Genomic DNA, 16485 nt, shown 5'->3' on the forward strand with positions numbered 1-16485 from the left:
TTAGGAAAAAAATCCCTTATGTAGAGAGAGCTTTTCTGCTTACTAAAGGGGGCAGTGAGGGTTTTGTCCTAGAGCTCTGCCTCAGGAAATCAGTAGTTGGCTTACCTGCGTATCTGTTTGAGTATGTAGTCTCTGGAGATGTATTTGATGTTTTCATCCACAACTGAGCGAATGCCGTCTTCTTCTGTTAGCTGTTTCTCCAGCCACTCCACTAGATCCTTATTGTTATCCCATAAGTACGCCTGCAAACAAACAGCGAGTGTCCCTGAAATGGTTCCAAAATGTGCACTGGGGTTCTATGGAACTTCCATTGACAGATTGCACTGTCCTGCTCCCAATGCTACCATTTCTGAAACTTAATTAGCAATTACTGGCAACTGTGGGTAAAATATTAGGCAAGAAGATCCTTTGTGATTTCCTGGTGCAGTTAACTTTTATGGCTATGGAATGCAACTAACAATTAGCAGAAGTCAGAGAATGATGTACTTGTTCTATGCCTCCTTTCTTAACGTGATTAAATGGAAACATGGAGGCAGTAGCTCCAGTTTAAAACACTTAGTGCTGTGGGTTATTTATTCTAAGAGGTGCCTCTGCTCAGAGGGCTGGTGACCTCTTCTTCTTTCTCATGAGGCAATGGAATGACAAACTTTACCCATGATTTCCAAAAACCTCTTTTATGATCAGGGCCCATGCCCTAGAGCTTTCAGAGACAGCACAATTATCGGTCACACATCCATCAGTCCCTACACACAAGTAGGCAGAGCTGCTCTTACGGATCTAAGGCACCAGCGTACTTCTTGTCTCTGTGTTCTTTTTAAAGTCCCAGCAAGTTTAGGAGAAGGTGAGATTCTCCCAGCAGTGACCAGAGCAACACCAAATGCTCCACTGCCAGTATTCTGGGACTTGGCTTCTCTGGAGAAGAGCATCTGTTGTACTAGATTATAGAATGGTTTGGTGATATGGGAAATAGTCACAAAGAGATTCAGAGTCAATGATAAGTGTATTCCCTTGGCTCCTGCATTTAGCTACTCCTCAACCGTTTTACTTTTCTTTTTTTGGAAAATAAAGGCTCCTCAAGTAGAATTAGAACCTATGAAACCAAACTCCTCTATTTCCAGCAGTTGTGTGGGGCAGTTTACAAGGGAAAGGAAGTTTTCACCTTCCTGTTTAGCACGGGTCACTGGAGTAAATTGTGGATTGTCTGCAATTTGATGTCCTTAAATCATTATTTGAGGATTTTAGTAACTAAGCCAGAGAGGACAGGTCTATGACAGGAGTGGGTGGGTGAGGTTCTGTTGCCCGTGATGTGCAGGTCCACGAGGGGCCCGCATGATCTTCTAGTCTGACGTCTAAGAGAAACCGCACATTGTCACTTCAGTCCTCTGAGTCCATAACCAACCAAGACACCTAACCCCCATTTTAGTAGATGTGAGCATAACACAACAGGTCAAGGTGTCTACAACCATGAAAAGCCTCAGCCACAAATTTTTTTTTGCAAGATCATTTAGCCTGATAGTTGCTAGGTAGTTGACTATATAATAATTCAGGAGTGTGTTAGATGCCTAATAGCCTTCTTGCTCCTCTTTTCTCCTCTCATTTTCTTTACAAATCATTTAAGAATCGTTTTGTTAATGGTTTCCGGAAAAACCAAGTACCATCATTAGTGCTCATTCATATTTATGTCATTTGATTTGGGTAATTAAACACAAAGCTCATCATTTAAAGGTGCACTATCCTTCGCTGTTATCCCTACGAAGTTAACGTCAGAATGACAATGAGCTCAACACAGTAATTTAAGAGGTGAGTGCATAAAAAAAAAAAAAAATCAACCACCTCTCAGGGGCTGGAAACAGCATTGCCTCTCGCTTGAATACTTCACAAAGCCACATAAGCATTATGGCTTGCCAGGGATTTAGTCTCTGACTCAAGAAGACAGAAGGAATTTGAGACCTGGAGACACAAGTGTAAGTCTACCCATCGGTTTTAAAAAGGGGGTCTTGTTGGTGAGATAGGGTAATCCATCAGCTAGAAAAATGTCATTGGTGGTCATCACCAGGGTGGACACAGATTCCACGAGTGGAGCAGGTGTTCAACAGCATGTTATGTTTCAACATTATTGGGCATCCAACCCAAAAAAAAATCATTAGAAGGGCCAACGCTTCTTGCCCGTGGCATTTGTATGCTGCTGTTCGGACTGCAGTTACTTGCCTTCAGATCTTGCTAGTGATACTGAGCAAGGCCTACTTGGTTCAACTCCTGCATGGGTCTTCATGAACTCTCTGGTTAGGTCAGGTCAACCCCTGCAATGACTTCAAAGTAACTGTCCTAATCTGTGAAGCCATCACCAGGCAGAGACATCGCTCCCTTCAAGCTTGTTGTACCACCTGGGCCCTGTGACCATGTTTGAGCATTTCTGCCCTTTGACCACGTTGTAGGTGACAGGAGCAGACCTATAAAGAACAGCCCGCCGTTAGGTTACTGACACACTGCAGCTGATATTTCAAAACAAGAGAGAAACTGCCATGACCAACAGCCTCCTTCAGGCAGCACTTGACACATGCAAAATGGAGTCACGCAACCGTCCAGGATCTTTAAGCAGCCCATCAACAATGGCAGTTTGATAGCAAGCATGGGACATTTTGCTCCAGAAGCCAGCCCCACCTTTGTGCAGAGTAGCTGAGAGCACCCATGCAACAAGGACAGGCAAATGCCACAGGAGATGGTCTCCAATGCATGCGACAGTGACTTGTGTAGCAGGGACAGATTCTGAGGGGCAGTAGAAATAATGTCTCAAGTGTCTGCACATTACCATGCTTAATTTTTGCGAGTAAACATAGCTCCTGGGGTGTTGTGTTAGGCAGGCGGTAGCTTATAGTTATATGGAGGGGTTACATAAGAGTACATGGGTTAATTTTGTTATTCACACGATATATTCATACCAGACCTTCTACAGCCCTTGTACTAAGAGTCATTACAGCAATTTAAGCCGTATACATGTATTGCCATTGTATTCAGTGATAGGTAATTACAATGGTACCACACATGCTTTCGACTTGCATCTCCGGCCAAAAGGATAACATCAAAAATATATGTTTTAAAATTAAGAGGAAGGGGGTCGTATTATCAGCATAAAAATAGGAGACAACACTTTCTCAAATCAGTCCATGCTAGAAATAATGACAGATATTTTGATGTATTCCCTGGTACAAGGAAGCTCATACTGTCCTATGACTACAGACTTGTGCTTTAACCAAAGACAAAAGAAGTACAGGAGAAAATGGATCACCTGGGGCTAATGATTTCCCAAACTTTCCAAAACAGCACTATTTTGAGTTCAGAGTTACATTGTATTTAAAAACTTTCTGCCAATTTTGGTCAAAATTAGACTCTTTCTTTGAATGATGGCCCTTTTAATGATTTTTTCGGATTGGATGCCCAGTAACGTTGAAATGTTACATGCTATCGAAAAACCGCTCGCTGTGAGTATGGTTTACTCTTTGCTCACAAGATAATTTATGGATATGAATAAAAAAAAGTTAACAGACACATCCAGCCTGACATGCTTCATGTCTGTTCCTTAATCTTGCACAGAATTCCATAGGCTTAGGAAACTGATACAAGTTTTTCCCATTCCACAAATGCTCTCTTTTCCTGTGTTGACATAAGTAACACCCCAGCACTTACAAGCCACCCTATAGCAACACACCACTATCTCGGTTGTGCAGATCAGTATGCGTGAGCAACCTCATAAAGTCAGCCAGCCATCACAGACTAGCACACGTACACACATACAATAAAGCAGGGTACGTATAGGCCTGTGCTCACGAGCAACCTTACAACAAACCAATAGGCATCCAATGAGGTGAGGGTAAGTGGTAAGGCTTCTGGGGTGCTGAAAATCAGCACGGTCAGATCAATTGTTTGAGTATGAAAAACACTTGTTATGTTCCGTATCGGTCTGAGATCAGGGTCTTAGACTGGGATTTTTTTCTAAGTGCTGTCACTTGAGCTTCCACATTTTGCTTATTTCATTATTATTTTAAACTTGCTAGTTTTTGCTCCTTGCTTCTGCTGCTAGACGTGAAAGAAATGCCCACTGCATACAAAGTAGGGTGCTTATGAGGATTTCAGGGGAAGGAGAAAAAAACCCCAGTAAATGCCTTTTGGTTTGCAGACCTGCGTAAAGCTAGATTTACCCAAGAATCCCAAAGCTTTTAGTTTAGGAGAATATTTAATACTCTTATTAATCATTTTAATCCGTTTGCTTTTAATTAAGAAACAGCATGATGCTTTCCTATCAACATATGCCAGGGAGCAGATTAATTGTGGCTTAAGATAACTCTCCTTGATTGGTGTAATGTATTAGCTAACGAGATGCCCGCTTCTAAAGATGCTCAGACATTACCTTGGAAAGCCTGCTGCCCTCCAGAGAAAACTTTTTCTCTCCTCCCCTTTCAGAGCCCCAGAGTGTTTGAGATTTTTATTTTATTTTTAAAGTCTCAAACAGGAGCTTCAGAGATTTTTTTCAAAGATTGCCCACTTCAGAATTCAGGCAATTAAAAAAAGAGGAAGGAAAGAAAGAAAAACTAATAACAAAACGATCAGATGAAATAAAGCCAATGGGCCAGAACATGAAAGAGTTCCTGTTCGCGAGCTGCCCACAACTCTCTCTCACCACCGCTCTCTATCACCTTTAGCAGCCTGTTAAGGAGAAGCAGCTTATGGACAGCCCCAGAGGAAGTTTGAGACACCACTGTACTGCTTTCCTAGTTTGCAAGAAGTAGGATGGCCTCATAAAACAGGGATAGGTGCCAGACCGGCACATCGCTCCTTTGGAAAAAATCAAGAACTGCATAAAGATAACAGATCCTCTCTCAGTACTGCTGGCACAGTACAAGATTTTGCACATTATTCAGTACTACCCTCCCCGCCCCAGCTTCTACATCAGAGGCCCAAAAGGGGCTTTAGGAGACTGCTCTGCAGAGCTGGAAGTGGTCTTCCTTAACAGGCTCTGGTGATGGATAGAAACAGTGTGTGCAATGTAGGTAGAACAGCATCACAATGACTGTGTCCCTCTTTGCCTTGTGCATCCTTCTCTAAGATGGGAATGTCAGCCCAGGCTTTATGCAGTTTTTTCAAGCATTAATGAACATTTGTAAGGTGCTATTTAGATGCCAAATATTGTTATTCATGTCTTAATATGACTTGTATAGACACTAAAATACCAGTTATCGATCAGAGGGTATTACAACCACATTGCAGCCACTTCTACACAAATCTCTAGATGTAAAAAAGAGAATTTATTCCCACCATGTTTAACCTCAACAAGAGAGAAAGGATGGTCCGGGGGCTCAGGCACCGGGACTCAGGAGATTGGGTTCAGCAGTTCCTGGCTATATCACAGATTGTGTGAGAGACCTTAGGGAGGTCACTTAAACTCTCTGTGCCTCAGTTTCCATGTCTGTAAGATGGGGATAATGTCACAGCCTTTGTCTATTTACCTTGTAAGCTCTTTGGCGCTCCCTTTTACTGTGTGTCTGTACAGCATCAAACGCAATGAAGCCCTGGTTATAGTTGGTGCCTTTAGGTGCTACTGGCATACAAATTAATAATTGTTTTTAGTAATTTGTATCTTTTGTGCGACTAGTGGCCAGTTGCATTTTAAGTATTATTGACTCATGCTGCCAATAATAATCTTTTGGGTAAGCAGACTGGCTGTGCACCAGACGGGGTACATTTAATGAGGCTGATACAGCCAAATGCAGCGAGGTCTCAGTTTTTGTAAGGGCATCACAACTTCCCCTAACCGCTGCAGCTCTCAACAGATTTTGAAATTCCAACTCTACCTTATTTCCAAACCCTTTCTAAAGCTCTGCACCCGAATGGCAGACAGGACTGCCACACTATCTGCAAGCTGGCAATTCCTGTGATTTCAGCTACAACACCGTAACAGACTTCTCCAAGGGAAACAAAAGAATTACATCACTCACTTCTACGGTCACAATGTCTCAGAAATTCCTTTGGCATTTCCTCTTCTTTTTGGGGGGAAAAGGTGGGGGGAAGAACAAGAGGGGCTGAATGATGACACAAGAATTCAAAAAGGAGAAGAAAGTATTCTGAAGAAAAGGGAAAGTGTGGAAACATTTTTTCATTGTTAAGGGGTTTTATCCAAGTAATTAACATGAGCTATTTTCCAGAGGAGTAAAACCATTGGCAAAAGTGTGCACTATTTGAAAGGCAGACAATCTTTGCTGTATTTAAGGCTCTTCAACACCTCCTGTAATAGACCCTCGTTTTTCAGGGATCTGCCTAATCTATGCCCACTCTGAACTGAAACTTGGGATATAAAGGTCTCACGCCAAGAGTGAGTCCCCCCCCCCCCTTTTCTCTCTCACACAGTTTGGAGGGGAGGAGGGAATTCAGTCATTTACATTATTCAAACTGGGTATTTATTAAAAATACTGAGCCATCATTTTAGAACATTCTGTATAGTTTCTGCATTTCAAATGATGGAAACAGAATAATTCACATTCTTGGGGATTCCAGTGGCTAATTAGTTATGTTCTCTTTCTTCCCCACCCCCAATATATAGACTAAATGCAGGGGACAGGGGAGAACATTAATTATATACATATAAAATCCCTTTCCACTATGTTACTCCCTTTATATAGTGAAGAATCCCTTTCCACTAGGTTGGCAGGCTGCATTATAAATGTGAATTTAGTGCTTACGAAAGGGGCTGAACCGACAGCCTTGAAGACTGATCCTCTGCAGATCCATGGAGTTATCACATAGTACAGTATGCAGCTTTCCCCACATACTGTCCCAGCACTGACCCGGAGAGGCCACCTCTGAGGGTAAAAGGGGGTGCTGTTTCCATGGCCCATTCAGTCCTTGGCCTCTGTGGAGGCTGCCAACAAGGAGCCCAGTTAATATCAACTGTGGTGGTCAATGTTATATTTCTTCTGCAGTTGAACTGAAGCCCAAGCCCTGAGAAAGAGCAGCTCTTTGTAGCAGGCGCTCTCTTCCCATTCCCAGGAAATCTTACAGCTAGCCGGCCCTCTGACCTCTTCAGGGCAGAAAACACTCCTCTTTGTTAAGCCTCCTTTTACACTTGCAAAACTTCTAGTGCCAGCTTCCACTGGAAATTCTGCCGAAGGCCATTGCAGACAGTTCGGCTCAAGGCTGTGTTTTAAGTAGCTATAGCAGACAAATGTCATGTTCATACTTAATACTCCCAATCAGTATGTTTGGACTAATTTTCCAAACGTGCTTTCCTCTTCTTGTAGCTTGGTTCTTTTTTTAATGGCATATCCTACATCACCCATTGGGATGCATCACTCCTACAGAAAACACAAATCCTGCCTAAGCAATGTAGGTGCTCAAGGATATTTTACATCTATAACCTCTGAAGGGGGGCAGGGTGGGGAGAGAAGCAAGCAAAGACTTTCTGCTACAAGAGCCAGGAACTTATAAGAATGGACGGCAAGAACATGGGCTGCCAATGGCATGTTCTTCAACACCACACTTGGGAAAACCTTTTGCCTCTTTGACCTATTCCGTATTCACACTTGACCATGTTGCTATAAAGACCCAGCATTTCCCACATCTTGTCATCCATAGAGAACAACCTCAGGCTTGGAATATGCAGCTGCCCTGTTGTTCCTAGCAGCCCGATTTCAAGGAGCCATCAGGAATGCCTCTGGACTTCACTCCACTGTCCCCATCTCTGCACAGTCAATCATGCAGGGCATTGCTATTAGAACCAGGGACCCAGTTTGTCCCTGGTGCAAGGCCACTGAACTCAATTGGGTACTACCAGGGAGCAGCATGGCCTTAGGAAACTCTTTGCTTTACCTTTACTGTCCCCTCGACTTCCACGAACCAGCGCCTCAGCATGGCCTGGATTTGTCCATCTGTCAGCTCAGGATTGGCATCATGGATCTTCTGCTTGACCAAGTCTTCTAGCAGAAGACGCCTTAGTCTCCAGTAGAAGAAAGTACGGGAGGTTCTCCACTCTAGAACATCCTGCGCAAGATCCAGATGGGGAAGGAGGGGAAATGAGTGAGATCAGAAAACCCAGAGCCATATTTAACTCCCACAGATTAAGGCGGGATCCTTGGGACCTGGCTACTGCAATCAGAGCGGGGCTCAGAGGTGTAGCAAAGTAGCAGGGCAGTGCATAGCTGATTGCTGGGGTGTGTTGGCTCACTTGGGCAGAAAATGGAGATGTAAGAGAGGAGGAATGTTGTACCCATTTGGGGCGAGAAGGTGAGTGGAAGGGAGAGTCTATTATGGGAGGGGACCAGAGAGCAAACTTTTGGTGGATTGTTGTCCATTTACCCTTACGTCCACCTCTGCTCACAGAGAAGCATGTGCTCCCTTAGCCCCTAGCGGGTATAAAGGCAGGGACTGGGGAAAGGCTCAGACTTGGATATGTTCGGTTAGGCTGCTTGCAAAACAAAACCACAATGGCAAAAAGTATTCCAAGTGCTGAGCTTTGAAACCTCCCACCGTGTCATACTAACCCGGCCTCCTGCCCCTCTGTTCTCTCCACTCCCTTCTAAACTCTCTTCTCTTCTCCAACGGGGGACACAGCTATCTCAGCACATCATGAGAATCAAGCAGCCTCAGAGGGAAATCCCCAACACTTCCACATTCCAAACTTCCCCAGGGAAAATAAAATTCAGACTGCATTTGAAAAGCGATCTGGCCGATTAACTCAGCCAAGGTTAAAGCTCCGACAATGGAGCTGGACTTTACTATTCTGCTATAGCCCATCTGTTCTATTTGCTGCTCAAACAGGGTCAGCCAAAGACCACAGGGTGCATCCATTTAGGGTCTTTACTTCCTTCCTATCTGCCTGCGAATGAAGAGTTTGCCACTGGAAAGGGAAGTGTCTGGTCAGTTTTTTAATATATCAGCTGGTTGCAGGCTGACAAATGAAAGCGTGGGACCACAAAACATTAGTACTAAGCCAAGGAGCTGGCCCAACTCAGGCAGAGGGCGGGACTAGAGAGGGACACTGCTGTGGCAAGGTCTGTTGGGAGAGGGCACTTGGGCATGAGGTTTCCTGGGTGCCTGTGGGGTGCACGAGTCTTTGATCCTGCTTTGCTCTATCAGTAACGGGCTGGGGCTTGGGAGATTTCAGAAATGGCTGCACTGTTCATCTCAGTCTGTGACAATGTCCTTGGCTGCATTCAGTGCATGTACACGTGCTGGGCCTTTAAGAAAGGATCCATTATACTTACCGTAATGACTCCCTTCTCCTGCATTCGGCCTGGCGTGTCATGCAGGTCAGCAAACTGCACCGCCACCTGATGGTAAATGGGAATTAGGAATTCCTCCCGTTCCTTCAGCTTGGTCTCCAGCTCCTTCCGCTCAGCCGGGCTTAGCTCCGGGGTGCCTGGAATCAGACAAAGCTGCCTGTCAGAGACCCTGGAAAGGTTAAAACAGGTGTGTGCAAAGAACCCCAGCTTTGGGAGACCACAGACCTCCTGCTTATTGTCTGTAATCACGTTACATGATCTCAACACAGTATTTGCTTAGATGCTTTTTTGGGGGTAAGATTTCCTCTCTGGACTGGCGCTTTGGCTTTTGGTTTCCCAGGAGTAGTTGATAAGCAGCAATGTTCTTTAACATGACATTTTTAGTCCATGAGGGACTGTGCATTGCCTAGCGTTTCACAACACACAATCCATAGTGCATTCTTCCTCTCTGCTTTTTCTTTACGGCTGCCTTCCCCAGCTCCTCTCCAACAATGTATCTCCCAAGAACTCCTGTGACTACTGAGGCAGTGTGGCTAGGTCGGGGTGGCCAACCTGAGCCTGAGAAGGAGCCAAAATTTACCAATGTACATTGCCAAAAAGCCACTGTAGTACGTCAGCAGCCCCCCATCAGCTCCTCCCCCTCCCAGCACCTCCCACCCACTGGCAGCCCCGCTAATCAGTGCCTCCCACTCCCGATCAGCTGTTTCGTGGCATGCAGGAGGCTCTGGGGGAGAGGAGCAAGGGCACAGCCGGCTCAGGGGAGAGAAGGGGTGGAGTGGGGGCAGGGCCTGTGGCAGAGCCAGGGGTTGAGCAGTGAGCACCCCCCAGCACATTGGAAAGTTGATGCCCATAGCTCCAGCCCCGGAGTCGGTACCTGGACAAGGAGCCGCAAATTAACTTCTGAAGAGCCGCATGTGGCTCCGGAGCGACAGGTTGGCCACCCCTCGGCTAGAAGTTCAGGCACAGGACTGGGAAGTTGGGAGTGCTGCGTTCCAATCCCGGCTCTGCGATGACTTGCTGGGTGGCCTCGGGGCTCAGTTTTCCACGTGTAAAATGAGGACAATAGTAATCTACCTTCTTTACCAGGCAATTGTGAGGATTCAGTTGTTAGTGTTGGTCATCTGAGCACATAAGGAGGTAACTGTTTCTCCAGAAGGGAGGTTAGGAACTAGAATTCTCTTATTGCTGAAAGTAAAGAGGGGGGGTTGATGGGTTTGGGTCAGCTCCCTGCACCCCTTAACTCAGGACCCTGGTCCAAAGCTTGCAGATGGCTACCCTCATCATAATGGGCCAAACCAAAAACTTGATCTGAACAGCACCAATCTTTGGATCGGAAATCAGCAGCTGAGGTCCCCAACTCTGCCTAAATTCCAGAAAGACAGCTCCTCCCGGAACCATCCAAGTGCAGTAGGTAGTTATCCCATAGATTTGGCACCTGAATGAGAAAAGGATCCTGTCTTGTTCTTTGGTGTACCGTGCAGTAGCACCGAGCAGACGCCCTGTCTCTCTCGCACACAGTGCGCTGCTGGTGTGGAATACGTGAGTGTACAGGCACGGCTCTTCAGAGAAGGAAGGTGCTCGCCCCTCGCACTGGGACAATCAGACGAGAGCTCTCCAGGCTGACCCAGCCATGCACCAAGCTCTATTGTCATCTAGGCCTATAATATGCTCTCCAGCCCGCGAGGGTGCAGAACTCCGTCAACACTGATCTCACGCTGACACTCTTGACCTCCAGTTTGTACAAAACACTCTCTAATTAGAGCAGTCTTCACCAGGTCATTGTGTCTGTGTTACTGACTCAGTGGGCTTTTCACCTCTGGGGCTGCTCACTGGGACAGACGCCCACCCCCAGGGCCTGACCAGAATGACTGAAAACCATTCTTGCCAAACAGGCAACAACAGGCCAGAGCTTAGTGTAGATCAAACCAGGTTCCTGTCGAGGCTGCAGCTTGCAGCCAGGTTCTGGTTTGGAAAGTTAGCAGCCTCACCTGGAAAGACAGGCAGGACTAGATATTCCTGAGCATGACGGGAAGTGTCATCTCGTACTACATGAAGGCAAACTCCTTATGGATTACAGTATTGATGGAGCCATCTGGCAAAGACAAATCTATAATATTGGCTCAGACCATCAGCAATTAGTATCACCAGGCTGGGTTTCAACTCCCGTTCTTTTAAATGTAACCGCGTTCCCACCTAGACTGCCTTTCGCTTTCACATGCACCTCCATTCGGTCTTATCGACACCTGCAACTTTTGGGGCTCCGATAAATGCTCCTTCAATGTTCCCTAGAACTGGTTAAAAAATGGTACTGCTTGATCTACACTGGCCAGTCAAACTATGTTAGCAAGAAACCTTTCTAAACTAAGTGACAGAAAGCTTCTCCTAACATGATTTAAATGCCAATGAATTAGGCCATGATTTAGGTGACACAATGACAGGACATCCCCATAAATTAACAATGTCTCAGAGTGTTTTAGTTTTTTAAAACTACAGACAAAATTAATGTCTAATGCACACACGCACACTTTACACTTTCCTAGCATTTGTTTCCGATGAGTACCTATCCGTTTTCACAGTCTCACTACAGAGGTGGCACAAGTTACATTCAGCGACATTGCAAAAGGTCACAGAACACTTCACTCATTTGAGTTACTTGCTGCCAATCAAAGCACACTGTCTAGCGACAGATCCCATATGAACTTGGAGGATATGAGGACAAATGTGTCAAAATGATATTGTCCCGTCGAGCTGTTTAGTTTAAAGTTTTGCGCTCAAAATGAAATGATGTTCCTTTAAATGAAATAAAATGAAAACGTTCGGAAGAATGTAGCCTTGTGAAAGAAACCAGAAGAACTAACTTGAGCAAGGCATAAGGTGGGCTATGATTCCGCCCCCGACCGCTCTGCCAATGTTCCTACATAGGATTGCAGCATCCCGTTGCTGTTTCCAGCCAGAGGACAGTCTCATACAAAGCTCAAGAGCTGTGAGGTGGCTTTGCACTGAGTGTTAACAGAGATCAGGATCCAACCAAACTCATTTTCAACTGAGACCTAAAAAGCGCCTTCCTCCTCCCCACAGAGAATGACTTGTTAAAATAATTCCTAAAAGCAACCACTCCACCATGGGACTGAGAACCTGAATTCTCCCCTGTTCAGTCAAGGGCCACAATTAGCCTTGGTGTAAGCAGGTGCAGCTCCTTTGAAGTTGCCCTCACTTATTGCAGGGCAAGACTGGCCCCAAACCCAGTGCAAGGAGAGCAGGTTCTTTCTCTCCCACAGCCACACAAAGACACGCACAGTAGGCGTGTGTGCAGAGGGACTTAACGCCAGCCTTGGTTCGATTTGAGCACAGCGCGCAATCTGAGCCAAATTACATGCTACCAGACCTCCCACCTACACTGGGGCCTGAGCAGAGGCTCTGAAGCTCCTGCTGTAGGTTTCACAGCTTTAGATAGTGTGTGTGTGTGTGGGGGGGGTTAAACCTAGGGTTACTGGCAATCTGAAGCCAGGTCATGGATAAGTCTCACTCAAAGCCCTAGTAAACAATGTCCCTCCTTTGCACTTCTATAGCACCTTCCCCCCACCCACCAAGGAAAAGGCTAGACAAACGTTGATTAATTTCACCTTGCAATGCCCCTGAGAGATATGCAAGCACAATTATTCTCACTGTACAGAGCAGAAAGTGAGGCAGAAAGAGGTTAAGTAACCTAGTAACATAGAAGAGCCTGGAATAAAAGCCAGGAGACTTGACTGTCAGCCCCCTTTCTCTAGCCACTGGACAACATTCCTTTCCTCATTGTTGGCATTTCCTCTAATACTGTCGCTATTCTGTCGGGGTCTATGTGAATGCCACTAGCTTTTTGCTCTTTACTGTTTGTGAAGCAATGTCAATGGGATCAACTGTAATGAAAGGAGATCAGCTATTGTCAGGCTGTCATGCTTCCTGGCTGGGTGATATGGAAGGTGACTGTCACTCCTCTGGTCCATGCAGTGCCACATAAACTGTCCCGTTTGAAAGGGCCAGGGTCTGGAATCAAACTGGAGAAGCAGAGCGCAGCTGTGAACGCAGCCAAACTGGAGTCAGCTCCCAGCTGCTCTGTTCTCAAGTCTGGGGCTGCATTTTTTGAATCAGGCCCTTACTGAATCCTGCAGACAGACACTGTCCTGTCTGTTCTGTACGGCATGCGTGTATATTCGATCTGATACGGTCTTGTCAGATCTCTGTGGTTTTCAATATGATGCCGTCACACACTGAGACTTTTAAGACAACAAGTTCAGACTGTGTCTTCGCTTCATAAAAATCGCAGCTCATGTATACAGTAATTTTTTCAGCTCAGGTATTAGTTTTTTAAATGGCCTTCAACGTAAGCATTTTAAAGGATGGTGGGGAGGTTTTAACTAAGATGCCCTGGCGTCTGATAGCTGAAGAATTTAAAAAAGAATTGTTTGAAGTTCATGTTTCTCTACACACTTTAAATGGCAGCATCTGTCTGCACTTAAGCCAGCAACACTCATGTATTCTAGGCTGTCTGCCACTCTCTTGTACAGACAAACCAGCTAGGCCCAGTAATGATTTAGGTGAGATTAACAAATATGTCAATGTCTATTTTCTGCTTAATTTAAAAGCAGCGTCTATAAAGATTTTTGACTTCTGAACCCTGTTCTCCTGAAAGAAAGAAGGTAACAATGAGGAGGGGGGGATAAAGAGTGATTATCCTATCATTGATCGTTTGTCAGGAGCATTTCTTATTCACTGGACTATTGTAAAAAGCTAAGCTCTCGATCAATCCTGTAAGCCCCCTGTACAATTAAATATCTTGGAATGGGTTTCTTTCTTTTCTAGCCACATCTTGAAGCCTTGGGGTTTTTCAGAAAGCCAGGGCGTTGTTTGTTTTTATTTCACAGAAAGAGAAGCCTCCATCCAAGAACCTTACCCCAGCAAGAAAGCTGCTTTAAAAACAAAACATCAGGTGCTTCTTTGGCTCTACAGAAACAGCTGAATTATCCAAGAATATTTAATCCAAGTGTCAAATTTAAAACGATTATAACAGCTCTCAAACGGCGTTTTGCATCGCTTTGCCCAGGAGCTCAGTAGCATTATGCCCACTTTTTAGAGATGGTGTAACTGAGGCATAGGGAGAAGTGACTTGCCCACGACCACCCAGCAGGGAGAGCTAGGAAGAGAACTTAGGTCTCCCGAGCCCCAGTCCAGTGTTCTGTCCACCAGGCCACACTGCCTCCCATTATAAATCTGTGTGTATGGAGCTAGGTTACCAATAGATGTGTACACTAAAGAAGAAACATTCTAAAACTGCTATACTTAAAGGCAAATAAATATAGCACAGCAGCTCTCGATGGGCAGGTGGTGCATGAAACTATCAACACTAAGAAGATTTAAGGGGGGTTGAAGGAAGGGAAGAAAAATACTGGAATCTAAAGTCATAAAATTAATTTCAGAGTCTTGATGAAGAGGTATATTAGCTAAGGAACCAGGGCCAGTGGTGGCAGCTGACATGCACAAAATTAATAAAGATTTAATTTAAGATTTAAAAGAAGGGAGTTTGTGACTTTCCTAAGCTGGCAGGGGATGCAGAACACTGCCCTAACAGAGAGCCTAGGGCTATTCTGTTGGCAGAGGGTTGCGTGTCATGAAATCATGAATGAGAGTTTTGGCTTGGATTTGCAGATTACTTTACAGTTTTGGACCCTGTGTGGAGGGGTGTGTGTGTGTGTGTACATATATATATTGTGTGTGTGTGTGTACACACACACACACACACACACTATATATATATATATATATAAATAAAAAATAAAATTTGTGCATGTTCGTGTTATACACACACGTGTATATATAATTGTGTGTATATGTACATATGTTTATATATATATAGCTCTGATTTGACCACACCAGTTGGATATCCCAGCGTTGGACATGTAAAGATGTTACTGTTTTGTAGCCTTTATCTTCTAATAGTAGCAACAATTACAACAAGACTTTATAATCTACATCGTCTTTTGTCCATCTATACTTAGGTGCTTTAAAGCTAGCTTGACAGTCGCTGCAGTGAGTATTACTGAAGTAACACTGCGGCTGGCACTTTACAAATAAAAAATGATCACCACAGCATCATGTTTCGCAAAACGATAGGAATGAATAAGCTAAAAGCCTCCATTCAAATGCAACAAACACAAGTAAGGAAAAACTGGTTAACTCTGAATAGAATCATAGAACATCAGGGTTGGAAGGGACCTCAGGAGGTCATCTAGTCGGAAATACTTGCCCCAAAATGTTTCCCAAAATGAAAGAGGTAAATATTGCCTGGACTCTGTGAACCAGACCGATGAAACCCTGACAAACGTACACCACTTCACCCGAGTATTCCTCTGCTATCCACACCCAGAGGGGAACAGAAAGGCTCACCCGACTTTGAGGACCACAGTGTTAAGATATTACCACTATCCCATGTAAGGAGCTAGCTATATTTAAAAGCACTGGGTACTCTGGGTCGGGGCCATCTTTTTGTTATTTGTAGGCACGATACCTGGCAGATTGGGGCCCCAATCCCTGACGGAGGCTTCTAGGGGCTACCACAACAGTTAACTAAAGAAGGCCTTTATAAACTCCAAGTCTGAAGGAGAAGCTCCTCCCAAAGCCTGCTTCTACCCATTGCACAGGGATAGGTGTGCATGCTTTATAGCTTGCGATCAGAGAGGAAGACTTCAAAGAAGTTGCCCTCCCTGAGCAAACAAATGGTAAAGCCTCGGTAATATATCTATAGGGAGACCTAGCCTGTAAAGTGCTCAGATATTGAATATCAATTTATACTCCTCTCCAAAAGTTAAGGGAAGAAATTGCAGCCAAGAAAGCAACGTCAAAACTCTTTTGATTTGTGTCCCATTAACCAGAGAACCTCTTTTGGGGTAACAAGCCAATGCTTCAGCTCTTCCCTCCCGTGTAGATGTCTCAGAGAGAGAGCCACTGACAGGCACAGTGTCCTGCAGTGATTACAACCTGCTAGAATGTCAGGGCTCAGGCTGCCTTTAATAAAGTTCCTGCCAGATGGAAATGGCTCAGCGGGACCATGAATCACGGCTTCCCATAACATTTAGTAGCAAAGTGCTTTTTTTAAATATGACCAGTTTAACAGGTTAGACAAAATGACTTCGAGAAATGTTATTGTAGCTTCCCTCTGATTGCAGAAAGCTGGGCAGCT

At 44.9% G+C, this 16485-nt stretch overlaps 1 protein-coding gene across 2 annotated transcripts in view; it reads right to left on the reverse strand.

The window, feature by feature from the left end:
• Nucleotides 1–16485, reverse strand: part of ACACA (acetyl-CoA carboxylase alpha) — a 186163-nt gene that overhangs the window by 4619 nt on the left and 165059 nt on the right. For both annotated transcript variants that reach the window (XM_084650728.1, XM_084650727.1), the window contains 3 exons: nt 9252–9406; nt 7858–8028; nt 106–242 (listed from right to left, as the gene is read on the reverse strand). In XM_084650728.1, coding sequence (XP_084506854.1) covers nt 106–242; nt 7858–8028; nt 9252–9406 — 463 coding nt within the window. The remainder of the gene's footprint in view (nt 1–105; nt 243–7857; nt 8029–9251; nt 9407–16485) is intronic.

Source organism: Lepidochelys olivacea (genome assembly GCF_965140295.1).
Source record: "Lepidochelys olivacea isolate rLepOli2 genome assembly, chromosome: 17".
NCBI lineage: Eukaryota > Metazoa > Chordata > Testudines > Cheloniidae > Lepidochelys > Lepidochelys olivacea.